Source organism: Cervus elaphus, chromosome 12 (assembly GCF_910594005.1).
Source record: "Cervus elaphus chromosome 12, mCerEla1.1, whole genome shotgun sequence".
NCBI classification, from domain to species: Eukaryota; Metazoa; Chordata; class Mammalia; order Artiodactyla; family Cervidae; genus Cervus; species Cervus elaphus.
Genome location: NC_057826.1, coordinates 91,977,980 through 91,994,894, shown reverse-complemented (window position 1 = coordinate 91,994,894; position 16,915 = coordinate 91,977,980). Strand labels below are relative to the sequence as shown.

General features: G+C 41.5%; 1 protein-coding gene across 2 annotated transcripts in view; it reads left to right on the top strand.

Annotated features, from left to right (window-relative positions):
- Nucleotides 1-16,915, top strand: part of IQGAP2 (IQ motif containing GTPase activating protein 2) — a 296,931-nt gene that overhangs the window by 158,383 nt on the left and 121,633 nt on the right. For both annotated transcript variants that reach the window (XM_043920016.1, XM_043920017.1), the window contains 2 exons: nucleotides 4,963-5,040; nucleotides 8,298-8,374. In XM_043920016.1, coding sequence (XP_043775951.1) covers nucleotides 4,963-5,040; nucleotides 8,298-8,374 — 155 coding nt within the window. The remainder of the gene's footprint in view (nucleotides 1-4,962; nucleotides 5,041-8,297; nucleotides 8,375-16,915) is intronic.

Here is a 16,915-nt window from a genome sequence, read left to right as displayed (position 1 = left end):
GGTGCTGAGTTAAACCTTCCAGTGATGAGTGTCCTCTCCCCGACCATCTCCACCTCCCCCTCCAGGTCTGAGTTGCGTGATCATGCCATGCACACGTGGACACGCCGCACTGCGCTATAGTAATTATTTTGTTCTGGAGGCAAGGACTCTGCGTGTCTCTTCTGCCGTGTCTGTGGTGAATGGTTCAGGTTCTGGCCCAAAGAGCTGTTGAGTAAAGGAATGAATGACAGTGGTTTCTTTTTTTATGTTTTAGAGATTGCTTTTTATGTGGGCCATTTAAAAAGTCTCTTGTTGAATTTGTTAAAATATTGCTTCTGTATTATGTTTTGGTTTTTTGACCATGAGGTATGTGGGGTCTTACCTCCCCAGTCAGGGGTTGAAGCCGCACCCCCTGCATTGGAAGGCAAAGTCTTAACCACGGGAGTGCTAGGGAAGTCCCAACTAGTACTTTCTAGAAAGCCAGAGGGCTCCATTTCTTGTCTTCTATGCTTTATTCAATCCTTTATTCAATACTTGCTGAAACTCTTCCTCTAAGTGTGATGCTCAGACTTCCGATGGTCCCCCACGATGGGTGTGTGTAAAAATGTGAACTTTTGGGCCCTCCCCCAGAATCTTAGCCAGGGCCCCAGGAAGCTCCATTCTTAACTATCACCTCAGGTGATCCTTTTCTTACATACTACTAAGGTTTGAGAACCACTGCTCTAATAGGTGGATACATCAATATAATAAGGTTTAATAAAGTTACAGGGAAAGAAGATACAGCTGTACTAAGATAGAAATACATAAAGGGTAGAACTCATTTATCCTTGCAATCCTCATCCATACATACCAGGACCAGCCCAGGGGACAGTTGACCGTTGCCTGGAGAGACAAGAAGTAAGAGGATTCGAGAGGGGACATGAAGGGTGAATCCTGGAGAAGGACTGGAAATGGGTGGAGAGACGGAAGAGAAGGCAGCGAGGTGGATGGGGGGAGGTACCTATGCAGAGTGTGGTCAGTTCTGAAGCGGGATGGACTATACAGGTGCCAGAAGGGTTTCCGGGGTGGGGCTTCACAGAGGAAGGTTCCCAAGCCGACTAGGACGACCAAGAGAAAGAGGAGTGGAAGAAGAAGGGGGCGCTCCTTGGAGAGAATTCCGTCTGCTAAGCCTCACAGCAGTGTCATTCTGGACAGTGCCTTGACAATTGTAGATTTATAACAAATGCTCATTGAACATTTAGTGGGGCCTTAGGGAAAGCTTACACAGTGGTCAGTAGTATGAGCTGCAGAACCAAAACACTTCAGAATCTGGCTTCACCACTTGCTTTGACTCTGTGAGCTTCAGTTTCTTGAGATTAAAGTGGGAAAATACTAACAGAATCAACTTTGTAGAGAAATTGGGAGGAACAAATGTGGTCATCTATACCAGGCGCTCGGCCCAGTGCCTGCCTGATAGAGGTAAGCACCCTGTAACTGTTATAGACGGTGTTTGTTCTGAGGCTCCGTAAGCAGTAAATTGACCAGAATATTTGGACTAGGGGTCAGGGAATCCTGCAACCTAATCTTGACCCCTGAGCTCAACAAGTTAGGTCAACTCGAATGTCTTAAATACTTGGGCCCTCAGGTTCTTCATGTATAAAATGAGCAAATTAGAATAATTACTGGTTTCAAACTACCTCATAGTTCTAAATTGCCTTGATCCTAATATATAAGAAGTTACCATCCACAGAAAGCTTACATAATACCTCGTTTATTCAATTAAACTGCAGTACTCTTGTTTGCTGGTGCTATAGTAGCTCAGCAATAGAAAATCAGCATGTCTTTTCTAGTCTAATACCTGAAAGAAGTTAGGCAGGTGGACCATAACAACCCTTGACTAAGTTTGACTATAGATGTAGCACCTAGTCTAACATATTATTGTTAGTGTGGAACTGGTGAAAAGACAAAGTATAAATGGTTATGATGGACTAAGTTTATTTTGAGCTTCTTTAGAAGAACTTTTTTGTTCTAACTGAAATAAATCTGTAGATTGAAGATGTTAATATAGTTCACTCACTGAAGCTTCCTTCTAAAATATACAGACATGGAGCATGGGGTTCTGAAGTCAGCATTCCTCAGGTGCTTAAAGTGGATGAAGGATTTGAAACCTGTCAAGTCATTTACTATAGAAATATGACCAAGATAACCACCCTTTCCTTCAGTGCCTCTTACATGAAGCGCTGAACTTTTTTTGACCTTAAAGGTGAATAAAGTTTCAAGCCCAGTCTCGTAGCATAATAATTACCATAACCAACATTTATTGCACTTAGGTGTACTTTGCAACTGAGTGTTCCATGTATAGTCTCAAGAAATTCCTCAACCCAAAGAAACATACCATTCCCATTTTGTGGCTGAGGAACCAAGGTTCAAAGTGACTTGGAACTTTCCTGAGGTTACATAGCTAATGAGACCACTAAATGGATGGGATGTTTTTATTGCATAATTTGGATTGTTCAAGGCTATCAACCAAAGATTCTCAGAAACCAACCTAGGGTCAAACAAAACTATATTTATCTAAACTCAGAAAAAAAAAGCCAAGGAAAAAGGCATACCCATGGAGCTATAAGAGGAAATAGGAGCTTAGTAGAGATTTGAGCTTGTACTGAGCTATTCTAATAAGGATTTAGGGAAGCAAGACCAGTTATCTTTGGGATGTTCTCAGGAAAGTGAAAGTGAAAGTGAAGTCTTGCTTAGTCGTGTCCACCTCTTTGCGACCCCATGGACTGTAGCCTGCCAGGCTCCTCTGTCCATGGGATTCTCCAGGCAAGAATACTGGAGTGGGTTGCCATCTCCTTCTCCAGGGGATCTTCCAGACCCAGGGATCAAACTCCAGTCTCCCACATTGCAAGCAGACTCTTTACCATCTGAGCCGCCAGAGAAGTCTAAAACGTGAAAGTTGCTCAGTCGTGTCCAACTCTTTGCGACCCCATAGACTATAGAGTCCATGGAATTCTCCAGGCCAGAATACTGGAGTGGATAGCCTTTCCCTTCTCCAGGGGAATCTTCCCAACCCAGGGACTGAACCCAGGTCTCCTGCATTGCAGCCAGATTCTTTACCAGCTGAGCCACCAGGGAAACCCAAGAATACTGGAGTGGGTAACCCATCCCTTCTCCACCAGATCTTCCCGACCCAGGAATCGAACTGGGATCCCCTGCACTGCAGGTGGATTCTTTACCAACTGAGCCACCAGGGAAGCCCAATACTAATGGTGTTATCAGCAAGTAGGATCAATTGGGTGTCTTGGTAATTTTTATCTAGGAGGTGAGAAGATTCACTAGGGACCAGATTGCCATAGTCAAGAAATAAGTCACCCGTCTTATTTGGAAGAGGACTATGTTAGTCACTTTATGGTGTTGAGGGTCCTCAGCCCTGACATGACTGAGGATTGTCTCCATTCTGGCCCTCCACATTCATAGAGTGGCCGTGCCTGAGAACTGTTTGTGTTCTGCAAACGTTGTTGATGCTGAGTTAGCCTCAGACACTAACGCCTGGCTGTGAACTGTCTGGGTGCACTCTCTCTAGGCTTTTCCTCTCTTTGCATACCCTTCCCCCTCAGATTCTCTCCTCTCCCTCTAGTTATCTCACAGTAGTTAACTAATTTCTTTCCTCTGAAGAGTAATCCCCTGGTCAGTAGGCCCTATGCTCTGCCCTGGGGGGTGCTAACATGGTTTTCAGATCCACAGAGATTTAGTCTTGAATCCCAGCTCAGCCCCTCAACAGATGTTTGACTTTAGGCAAATCACTTCATCTTTGTCCCCTAGGTTTCCTCATCTCTTAAAAAAATGGGAATAATAACTACTTTGCAGAGTATTTGGAAAATTAGAGATAATTTATATAAAGTGCTTGACATACACAGTCCAATCTCAGTAAATAATGGCCACTATCAAAAATGCATAAATATTTGTCAAATTTTAATTTGCTCATGCTTTATAATTTCTAACAGCAAGAAAAGTAATTTTTGTTAAATCAACCATTAGGTTGTAGAAACTCACAGAAGATGGGAAGAGCTAGATTTTGTGAATGTGATAATCTACCATTGGGTGTTAGTTATGATGAAACTTGCTGTAGTTACTTTTTATTTTATTCAAAGTGAAAAATAAGATATATAACATTATGGTAGACATTTAACTAATGAAATATATAAGATTATTTTAAAGCTGTCAGCAGTATGTACCTGATAAAACTTCATAAGAGAGCAACAAGAATATTTTATTTATAGACTGTGTATAAAATAATGACTGGCTGATTAGAACTATAAGAACGGAAAATAGAGCCTATTTTTATTATATGGGTAGAAAAAGGTCTTGTGAAATATTTCCGCTGAAAGTTTGCTTCTTGTACAAGGCCAAGGTTAGAATTAGATTATAGAAGGAATAAATACTAAAATTAGCTCTGAATCATGGAGTGTTTTTTTGTTTTCATCTTTGTATTTTTCTACACTTTCCAGTTTGGTTTTCTTCTTTCATTATTATCTTTTTTTTTTTTTTTAAACATTAATCATATTATAGCTGTGATCTAGCGGAACCAGAAACCACACACACACACACAAAAGACATCTAGTCTTGTAAAAATCCTGTTTTTCCTGAACTTACTGTTGCTCTCAGCCATGGTTGACGCAGTCCTGACACTGTATGTGTGTGTTTGGGGGGGGGCACACATGTGCTCATGCATGTGCACACATGTCTCATAAAACATCCTTAGGCGTGCTAGACAGCAAATGGTCTTCGGGAGTCTCGTTCAGAACTGCCTCAAACGTGTGAATTCTGGGCACTGGAGTGGTCCGTCCCAGATGGCTGGAGTGTTGCCGAGTCTCGCCTGCTTTCGGGTCGCTGTATGTGAGCGCCCAGGCACTGTTCTGGGAGGGACACGCCTGGAAGCGCCGTGCTAGTGGCGGCCGCAGTCACTTTCTCACCTCCGTCTCTGTGTCCCCTCTTCTCCGTTAGAAGTCGGGCCTTCATTTCCGGCACACGGACAACACGGTGCAGTGGCTGAGAGCCATGGAGGCCGTCGGGCTGCCCAAGGTAAGCTTGGCCGCGGAGACGCGCGCGGGCACCCCCGCGTGGGAGGCGCTGCGCGGACCCGGGCGTCAGCGCGGCAGATGTCCTCGCTGCGGGAGTGGGAAACGCGAGGACTGAACAAACATACGGAAAAGCATGCGAAAAGTGACATACGGCAAGGCTTCAGGCTGGGGGCCGCGAAGAGTTAAACAAGGTCACAACAGGCCTTGCCTGGTAGATAACTGACTTAGAAGCGCCATCTCCCTCTTTCGTATTGCTGTTTATACCTAAGATTCCAAGTCTCTTTGTATCGGTATATATTGTATCATTATAAATCATCATTATACATTTATTTTGATAAAGTAAATATTATTATAATCATAGTATCACTTTAAAGTTTAATGGCTAACGAGTCAGAGCTCTTACTCCTGAAATAGATCTCCCAAATAAAACTCATTCTGCAAATATTCAGAACTTGTTCAATTCAAAGAGCAGATACCCTTACACCTGTGAGACAGATTAGACAAGTAGAGGAAATAGGAAAAGAATTACATGTGATAGAAATTGTAGAGCTATTTCTTAAACTTCTGATTTTGAAATAATTTTAGCATCACAGGAAGTTGCGAAAATAGTACATCTTTATGTAAATTTCATTCAGGTTCCCCTCATGGTGACATCTCATAACTGTAGTACAGAATTAAATTGGCATTGGTGAATGAATGTTAACTAGACTCAGACTTTATTCAGTGTTCACCAGTGAACATTCGTGTGTGTGTGTGTGCACGCGTGCGCACACGCGCGGGTGTAGTTCAATCCATGAATAGACTTCTGTGACCACTAGCAGAATCAAGATACAGATACTGCAGAGAGGTTGGCCTTTACATAACATCCCTTTTCCAGCGCTGTCTCCTGGCAGCCCACTAATCTGTTCTCATCTCTACAGTTTTCTCATTTTGAGAATGTTATAGAAATGGAATCGTGCTGTAGGTAACCTTTTGAGACTGACTTTTTCACTAAGCACAATGCCCTTGCCATCCGTAAGGTTTCCATGTGTATCAGTAGTTCCCCTTTTTTAATTACTTAATAAGTCCAGCTATTTTAAAGAAATTATTTTAGAATGATCCAGCAAGGGGATAGGCTACTGACTTATTTAGGTCTGTGTTGTTTTTATTATTAATCCAGCTTTGCAATTAAAAACACCCCCACAACAAAAACAAAGAATTCCTTAAGGTGAATTATGAATGCCTATTTTTTATACATTTGTGCTAATACCTGTTTTAACTCAGTTCATTTTATCTCGCAATGGTCAATGTTGATCTTTTTTATTTTGCCATTTTTAATTAAACTACTTTCCCCTCTCCTAAAATGTTGAGAATATTGAATGCTATTCCTTTCCGGGCGGTAGTTATCATACAGAATTCATATTTCTAAATTGTGATTTAGTGAGTATTAGCAGGGTGTTGAGTGGTAACCAGATTAAAAAAGAAAGAAATTAAAATGCCGTTTTTCTGTATGAGGCTGCATATGTTAGTTAGGATAATTTCATTATGTTTGAAAGATTTGATTTAAACCTTCTCAAGTTGTGTGTGTGTTGGCCACATTTATTTTGATTTTAAGCCAAACAAGTGATCCATGCAACAGATTCTATTTTAATCCTGATGTTTATTATGAAATCAGTGATACATTACATTGCAGTAATGAGAAGCCAACAGTATGCTGAATTGACTTAGATGTATTAATAAATTCCTTCATGTATCAATATGAGCTGCCTACTCTGTGCTCAGCTTCATGTTACACACTGGGGTTACAATGCTGAAGAAAATGTTTTGGTGAACTATAAATCAGTCCCATCTCCTTGATAAAGGAAGACATATTCATAATGATTTTCCAAGAGAAACATCAGTATAAAAGTTTCTTTTTTAAAGAAGAGGGGATGTTACAGTTGTCCTCTGCTTACACAGAACTTTCAAACCTGGTCATGTTCTAGATTGGGAATCCTCTTCCCATTGATACTTTAGCAGCAAATGTATTAAAGAAAGTTAGAAAGACCTTTGAAATTTCATAGACTATAGATATTTCTTGACGCACTCAGTGACTGTACATTTTATAGTTCAAGAAACTTTGCTTTTTTCTTAGCATTGTTCAGTGTCCAATAGAAAGCTGTGCTTGAGTATCAAGTACTACCATATGGTACTCAATTTTAGTTTTTATGTCAAATTTTATAAAATATTTGCCGAAAGCAAGTAATGCCAATATGCTTCTCTTAATCTTAGGAGCTTCGATCCTAATTATTCATTTTTGGTGCCATATTCTGAAATCTGTTTCTTATTAGGTTTTTAGTTTCAAGTTCAAAAAGCATATCAAGGTGCATTAAAAGTTTTAGTGTTCAGACTTTTCAATCTACTACCTCCATTCATAGATGGTTATCCAAAAGAACTAATCAGGTGCACAGAAAAAGCAGGGATGTTTATTGTAGTGACTTATAATAGGGACAAAATTGGGGGAAAAAAATGTTCAACCATGGAGAACTGGTTAAATTATGGTTCAAAAATATGAAAGAATCCTATGCATCTACTAGAAGTAATGTTCTTATAGACTAATGAAGGAAATGGAAAACAGTCATGCTCTATCAGAGTTTTAAACAGGCTTATATTACTTGCAATTTGGTTTTCAAATACCCACATACATAAATGTAAAAAAAAAAAAAAAAAGACATACAGATAAAAGACTGGAAGAAAATATACCAAAATGCTAATAGTGACAGTCTGGAGGTAGCTTTATAAGTGTTTTTCTTTTATACTTTACTGTCCAGATTTTAATCAGTAAAAATGGGATATTTTTTCTCCTTAAAGTAGTACATGGGTATGTGTGTATTGTATGTATATACATACATGTTTACAGAACTGTGTGGCCAAGTTCTTAACAGTGTAATAAAATAATTTCAAAAGGACACCCTTCTCAGGCCAGGTGACTTCTGGGCAGGCACGAGAGTGACTCATGGGCTCAGGCCTTGTGGGGTGAAGCTGCCACCCAGCCCTGTGGACAAAGCCTTCTTGAAGTGGCTGACTGTGAATCTCCGTTGAGCCGCTAGGAGGCGCTGTCAGGCCGGGACCAGATGCAGTGATTGGTCCACGTGGAAACAACATGAGGCACAACTGAGATTCCCCTTCATTTAAATAAACACAGAACTGCAGGGACAATCAAAACAGGGTCATTTGGGGAGTTAAAATAATTGTGAAAAGCAGCACTTAATAAATACATCTTCCTCTTTTGTTTTCCAGATATTTTACCCAGAAACAACAGATGTCTATGACCGGAAAAACATACCAAGAATGATATATTGCATTCATGCACTGAGGTGGGGAAAAAAAATACAATTATCTAGGAAGTAAAATTTAAATAAAACCACAGTTTCAATTGTGAAAGAGCTCTTCTCCCTCTTTTTAGAGAGAGCTCTTTTTTAAAAAAAGTAATAATAATCTGAACTTTTATTTTTAAGATTGATTTCTAAATTTGCTGGTAAAAAATTAAGATAATTGTCATATAACAATACTTGAACTTGAAAAACATTTTTCCTGTTTTTTTAATCCATTTCAAAATAGAAAACCAGAAAAATGAATGAAAGACCTGTGAGTATAATAAGGAGAAAATTTTTACAGAAATTTCTAGGAACCTAATTATAATGTGCTTTCATTGTCTTGAGTTATACTACTTTACAAATATAGCTACTTTACAAACTACTTTACTACTACTTTACAAACACATCAAATGAGCAGCTTTAATGGTCATACATTTGATTGTGATACTCTTAAAATCATTAGTTTGGCTCAGTTCTTAGCATAGATTAATAAACTTCACTATAAAAAAATCTTTTGAACTTTTGTTCAGTAGAACTTGTACCATAAGGGTAAATAAGAAACTAAAATTAGTCAAATCATGATACATTCAATCTTTAAAGCATTTGTTTGATATCTTAATATTTTTAAGGGCTTCCCTGGTGGCTCAAATGGTAAAGAATCTGCCTGCAATGTGGGAGACCCAGATTCGATCCCTAGGTTGGAATTTTTTTTTAATGTTGAGATTCTACCAGTCACAGTATTTCTTACCTTATTGGAAGAAATGTGATTTTTAGATGGTCGCAAAAATGATTCTAAAAATCCAATTTGTGGCCGTTGTCTTGAGTGCACACAGGTAATGACTGAAAGACTTTGTGTCTGATTAGATTTTACATTTCTTTTAGAACATCTGCCTCGTGTTTATATCACTGAAAGTCATTTTCCTGGCAGAGTATTCAGCCTAGAGGTTTATATTAACTTCTTTCTGGCTTTCTTCCTCTCCAAAGAAGATTTTTATTATATATATATATATAATATATATATAATTCATTGCAATATTGGATTACTAAAGGTTTTTGATTATGTCAAATAATTTGACTCCCCCACACCATCAGTACTTAAGAGATTTCTTTGGAAGATGACAGTTGCTTGAAATACAGACCAAATGTAGGTGTCTGTCCTACTATTTCTTTTTACTCTAGTAATTTAGAACAACTGAGGAAAAAAAATGGTTCTATGCCTTCCCCCCCCTCTTATGTGGCTAGTATATCATTGTTCTAGGTTTTCTAAAAGCTCTTGGTGCCCAAGTGCTCATCTTGATGAATATTATCAAATGCGTTGCCCAGCATTCTTGGTCAGATGCTTTTCAGAGCCTAGAATCATCACTTAACACTTTGTGACCTGCTAAGCCAACCATTAGTTAATCATTATCATATCCATGCTTCTGAAGGAAAAGTGTTAGTTGCCCAGTCGTGTCTGACTCTTTGTGACCCCATAGATGGTAGCCCGCCAGGCTCCTCTGTCCATAGATTCTCCAGGCAAGAATATTGGAGTGGGTTGCCATTCCCTTCCCCAGGGGATCTTCCTGACCCAGGGATCAAACCCACATCTCCTGCATTGCAGGCAGATTCTTTACTGTTTGAGCCACCACGGAAGCCCATGCATCAGGGTGCTCACCTCCCAATCTATAGCCTGCTGTCTATAAGGTAACACTGATTTCCTGAAATGCACACCTGAGGTGTTAATGTAAGCAGCTTATAAAGAAATGGTGCGCTAGGTTCTTTTCTGGTGATGTCCCTGTTGTGTGGAAGTTACAGAGAACTGCACGGAGGCTTACAAACGTGTGCCTGCCATAGTTTGAACAACGGCTTGAGCAACTTGGTAAACAAAGAAAAGGCAACTTCTTGCTCACGTGGCTAATTGCATGCAAATGTTTTTCTCAAGTATTTAGACTGTCTTTCTCAGGTATTCAGTTACTCATCATGGAAGTCTCCATTAATGGAGCGGATTCCTGCCGAATGTTCTTCACCAGATCTGACCTTAAGTAGGAATTTTAAAAGCAGGATCTTGAAAAGCAATATTCAGTTAATAAACAGCATTCCCTGGGAGACTCTCCTTCACTTTTCTCTGTTATAAACATTGTATGAAAGTTAAAGTGTAGGTCCCTCAGTCGTGTCCAACTCTGCAACCTCATAGACTGTAGCCCGCCAGGCTCCTCTGTACATACAGTTCTCCAGGCAAGACTATTGGAGTGGGTTGCCATTTCCTTCTCCAGGGGATCTTCCTGATCCAGGGATCAAACCCAGGTCTCCTGCATTGCAGGCAGATTCTTTACCCTCTGAGCCACCAGGGTGCTCCTTAATAGGGCATGGAGAAGTCTCAGGTGTATCTAGTTGTTTTCTATCAAAACCCTTTCCTGCCATGGTTTAGAATGCGGTCAGTTCCTCAAATGAGGCTGATATTCTGTTCTGTTGGGCCAGACTCTTTTGGAAGCTGGGTAGCAGTGCACTTTCATAAGGACAGTGGGTTAGCCCTCACTGCGTGATTAGAAGTGATGCTGAAAATGAACCAAGATGTCCTCGGCAGTTATATACTAGCTGCAGATAGAGCAGCATTGCTGGTGTAAAGATTGTCATTACCTGCCAGGGAATTAGGCAGGTCGGAAGTTCTATCATAGATCAGGAGCCAGGCAGAAAGATCCCCCAGGTGCGCAGCCTGGAGGCCTGACTGATCTGCAGAGTGCATCCCTGGCCCTGCCAACTTGTTTTCTCTTCTCTGTCTTCTTGATTTGGGTTTAACAGCCTCATTAAAAACGCCCTGGGTTCTTGCCCTGGCTTCCTGCTTGTGTCTACTTGTGCCTTTTCCTGCCTGCCTCGCCGCTTCACGGAATTTCTGACCCCGGCCCCCAGGCCTCACCCTCTGTGTCAGTTCAGCGGGGTGTTCTCAAGGCCAGACCCAGGCGGTGTTAGCCAGGCAGCCCCACAGGGAGTCCAGAACCTCTGCGTCACGCAGACCCACCAAAGGAATGGGTGGCCTCATGTTCTTTTCAAGGAAATGTCTATTATCTTTTCCTTATTTGAAATAAAAACGTGTTCACTGTGGAAAACATTGGCAGATTTGAAACTGAGTCCCCCTAAACCAAGTTCCTCTGGCAGGCTGATGGTTCACCTCTCTGTATAACTTTCTTTTCTTTCTTTTCCTAAACCTGTTCCCCCTCAAGATTAAGGAGTCTCAAAGAAAGGGGAGGGGGGATTAAAGCCGAGCAGGGATTAAAGCCCTGAGGGGACTTCCCAGATACAAAAGCCCCTCCATGTCCCCTGTTTCTTGTTGGAAAAAAAGGAGGGTGGGGGGGTTAGTTTCCTAGGCCTTTCCCCAGTTTCAAAGCGCAGACTCAAGTAGTAAGTGATTAGGGTAATAGACCCAGGACTCTTCCTCCTGAAGGAATATAGATCATCTTTGAGTCGTCCTGTAGAAACCAAGACCCTCACCCAGATGGAGGATCTGACTGCATGCTTAGCATGAGCGCTGTGCGTAGACCTCAGACCGATTGGAACCAGCAGGCTGAGCTTCCCAGAACATCACCCCGTTACCTCACCACCAACCAGTCAGAGGTGACCCTGCCTTCTAGGTCCCTCTCCCCTAATATTGTCTTTACAACTCTTGCCCGAAAGCCACTGACAAGTTTGGGTCTTTTGAGCACAAGTCGCCAGTTTTCCTCGCTAGGCCCTGCCACAAACTTTTCTCTGCTCCAGGCGCTGACATTTCAATACCAGATGACAATGACTTGTTTGTAACTATTGCGTGTTTTCTTTGTGGCTTTATTTGGAATATTTAAAGCCTGCGCAATAAAAGGAGCCACCTCACGGAATGAGACCCTTGCTAACAAGAGACTGATAGTTTTTTTTTTCCAGTCTGGAGGCCTTCTAACCATGGAGAACGCTTTTTGCCTGTTGTTTATTGCTCAATGTATTAAGCAACTGTTAAATGTTTAAACATTAGTTATGCAGTTGAATTCCTTTAAAATAAATAAATTTAGTAGACTGCTTTTTTGACTATCTCAAATACCTTAAAACACAAGTAAATGCCCAGATACATTATTACAAACTTACTACACTTAAACTTATTCTAAAAAATCCACACTGCAAGTTTCACTTGTAGTTTCATTATTTAGCCACTGATTTTGATGCATTCTAAGGCTGTAAAACTTTGATACCTACCCAGAGTTCACATGGTCACTAGAAACAGAGCACCTCTTTAGTGGACCGGGTTACAGACCTGATTTCTGACCAATCATTGCTGGTCAGAACACGGTATCAGTTTGGGTTCTTCTCCTAAGGTGAGTCCAACCTTGGCCACCAGGAATCAGGCTGAACTTGATTTGCAAAATCAACCAGACCTTGTACTATTTGGCTTTCAGGTAGGTTTTTATTTCCCATCCAGTCCCCACCCTCTGTCACTCAGAAATGGTTTGCTTTCATGTCTCGCTTGGCCAGTGCTCCATAACCCATTGTCCTGTCTTCATGATGTATTGGCCTCGTCTGTTAACATTGTTAAAGGTTAATGTATGCCCTTCGAATATTTTCTCGAAATCAGTTGGGCATTCTAGAGGTTTCTCCCCCAGGAGATGAGGGATGGACTCTGCCTTATGCTCTTTGGGACCACTTGGCTGATAGCATCTCGGATCCTGTTTCTGGACCCTGTCTCTGCTTGGCTATTGACGCAGCCGTCAGTACTGTACCTTTTTTTCACCAGGCTGTTTTTGTCACCTTCTGTGCCCCTCGGTCTATTCTTATCTTGGGATATTCCCTTGGTTTTCTCGACTATTTGTCTTACTCAGAGTTCCTGGTCTGTATTTTTTCCTGTTGTATAAAGAGTACAAAAATAAGCACATATTTATGCACTATAGACAGACATAAGAAAAAACAAAGCATCTGTATTTTAACAACACTTCCTAGCTTGTTAAAATCCATATAAATATTATGTGAGTCTTATCTCTGCATTACAAATTCCTTTTGGTCCACTTTATACTGGACTTCCCTGTTGGCTCAGGCAGTAAAGAATCTGCCTGCAATGGGGGAGGCCTGGGTTCGATCCCTGGGGCAGGAAGATCCCCTGGAGAAGGAAACGGCTATCAACTCCAGTATTCTTGCTTGGGAAATCCCAAGGACTGAGGAGCCTCGAAGGCTACAGTCCTTTGAGCATCGTTTTGAACTCCAGGCCTTTCTCCGATCTAAACAAGATTTGTTGTTGCTGTTCAGTTGCTCAGTGATGTCTGACTCTTTGCGACCCCACCGACTGCAGTACGCCTGGCTTCCATGTCCTTCACGATCTCCCGTAGTTTGCTCCAACTCCAGAGTCTTCTCCAACACCACAGTTCTAAAGCATCAGTTCTTCAGTGTTCAGCCTTCTTGACGGTCCAGCTCTTACATCGCTACATGACTACTGGAAAAACCATAGCTTTGACTATATGGACCTTTGTTGGCAAAGTGGTGTCTCTGCTTTTTAATACGCTGTCTAGGTTCATCATAGCTTTTCTTCCAAGGAACAAGCATCCTTTAACTAACCAAGATTAGTGTCTTCTTTTTTGATGGACCAGATTGCTTCAGTTTGGTCCTGGGAGCTCTTTCTGGCCAACTCCTTTGTCCTTGTAACACTGTCCTTGACATTTCTTTGAAATATCCTTGCTTTGTGGCCACAAGCAGAGGTTCCAGTCTTTCCCTGATTGTGTACACGTGCTCAGTCGTGTCCAACTCTTTTCGGCCCCACGGACTGTAGCCCACCAGGCTCCTCTGTCCGTGGGATTCTCCAGGCAAGTATACCGGAGTGGGATGCCCGGCCCTCCTGCAGGGGATCCTCCCAACCCAGGGATCAAACCTGAGTCTCCTACATCTCCTGCAGGTGGGTTCTTTACCACTGCACCACCCAGGAATCCCCTTTAAAGTTGTCAGGTGTTTGTAACAATTTCCCTGGCTTAACACACGAGGCTTCTGGATTCAGCTTTTCTTACTAGATAAAGTTTATTTGCTGGTTAAGATTCTTACACTGACCGCAAGGTCAACGCATGTCTGCCTCTCCTCTGTGTGAGGATGACTGTTCCCACTGCAGAGTCTGTGGTTGCTGTCCAGCAGTCATGTCTTCAGACCCAGTGAAGATGCCAAAATAGCACACGTTCAGGGCTTGGATTTATGAAAATGGTGGCGGCAGCCACACTTCTGGTTGACCAGCTGTCCCAAGTACTCTGAGCGGTTTGTGAAGAAGGGCTCCTCTAGTAGGTAAACCTGAGGAACTGGTTCAGAGGCAGCCTGGTTAGCAAAGCAGCTCAAGCGGTCCAGAATCTTCTTGCAATGCAGGAGATGCGGGTTCAGTCCCTGGGTTGGGAAGATCCCATGGAGTAGTATACCCACTCTACTCTTCTTGCCTGGGACATCCCATGGACAGAGGAGCCTGGTGGGCTACATCAATAGGGTCGCAAGGAGCTGGAGACACCTGAGGACACAGCATGCAACACATACACACACACACACAAGAGTAAAAATAAAAGCAGACCGACGCCTACTGAGCCCTTCATTACATGCCGGGTGCTGTTCCAAGTATGCTGTTACAGGTATAATCTCAGTTAATCCTCATGACATGCGTTTTCTGTACAGTTATTTGTCTCATTTTAAACTATGGCTGGCCAAGATCATACAGCTAGTAAAGGGCAGGGTTGGGATTCAGAACCAGGCTGGGTGGCACCAGAACCTGCAGTTACTTAGGCAGCCAGTCAGTTTTCCTCAGAAGGGAGCCCAATATTTCCATCCTACTAGGAAAATGAAAAGAACAGTGGCATTAGACTTGAACTTCAGCACAGGTCTCTAAGCTGTTACATTTAGGATATTTTTAAAAGGACGCTTCCCCAAACTTCAGAACTGGAAGGACCTTGAGATGTTGAGTGCAGTTTCTTTATTTCACCGATGAGGAAATTGAAAGATTGGTTTACGTGAGTCAGAGTCACATACTGAAATGTGGCCAGGCTGGGGCCAGGATCCAGGGCTTCTGACTCCAGTTCCCTCTTCTTCCTAATCAGCCATGAGGCTTTGATTTACAGACATTCACCTCCCATATTACAACGTAAAATGAACTGTGCATGATGTGATCCAGAAAAGTTGAAATAAATTCAGCCTTTGCCTTTTAAGTTTGCATTTTATTACTGTAGCACCTCTTAACACATATATTCAAAGTAGTAGAAAAAAACTGATAGTTTTTTTTTTTTTTCTCTTTTGCTTTCTTTATTGCTTCCTTTACTTGAGCTGATATTATTAGTACAAAATAGGAGCACATGGGCCAATGAGGCTTTTGCTACCGTAGGACAACTCCTCTATTACTGGCCTTTTCTTAGCAACACAAATGTACGGTACCTTTTGATGTGATGAAATGCTGGCTGTTTCATTCTAAGTGCTTCTTATACGCGGAAAGGGACATTATTTCCTCAGCTTCCTTTAGAATGCTCCTAGCTATTTGTATTGGTTGTTAGGCACTGAAGGTGCTTAATAAATTCAGCCTTGAAGAGCTCCAAGAAATTGGTGATTGGACAGACTTTTGTTTTTTAAACACTAAGACTGGATTTCCTACATACTTCAGGCAATGCCCTCATTTGAATCGAAGTGCTTGGAAAGGAGTGGGCTACTGTTACTGATTCTTTTCAGCATGGGAATCCAGAATAAGTACTTTTCCTAGTAAACATTTGCCCCTTTGACTAATCTGCTTGGGCATACCTCCCACACAGATTTAGTATATAAATTCCCACACTGTGAAAAGTTATCTTTTCAAAACTAATACTTTAAACTTCAGCCTCAAAGATAAAATAAATGCTGAAAATTGAAACCAAATAAAAATACACCTTAACATTAAAAAATACATACTTTTGGTGAAAGTATGTAAATGCAAATGGGATTTCTACCTGATCCTGACTAGCACACGAAAATCTGATTTGAGGCAAATCTGACTCAAAGATTTTTCTATCTAAAAGGTACCTGACTTCTCAGCACCATCTTGTGGTAACTTTTAGTTAAACTGGGATGTTTGCTTGTTGTGAGATTTATGTTATACAGCAGAAATGGAGAAGTAAGAAGTATAATCAGAAAGTCTTCCAGTTTCTTTAATACCGTAGGGAAACATGAACACTTTTGTTTAGTGTAATTAATTTAGCTCGTATTACCAACAAACCTGTGTTTTGTGGAAGCCTGAGTACCTTATAGGGACAGACAGTTGAGAGTAATTAAACGAATGACCAGACAGATACACAAAGGAGATACAGTGAAAACAGTTATGTCAAGCTCGTCGGTCACGGTTGTCTTAGTTTCCTTACAAAACTGATGTGAAATGACTAAAGTAGTAGGAGTTCCTCTAGTATATAATGTCATTTGTTTATTTTGGGCTCTGCTGGGTCTTTGTTGCTGCATAGATTTTTCTCTGCTGTGGTGAGCTGCTCTAGCTTCAGCTCACAGGCTTCTCACTGCGGTGGCTTCTCCTGGGGCAGAGCACAGACCCTCGAGCCGGAGGAAGCCAGGAGTTGCAGCATCGGG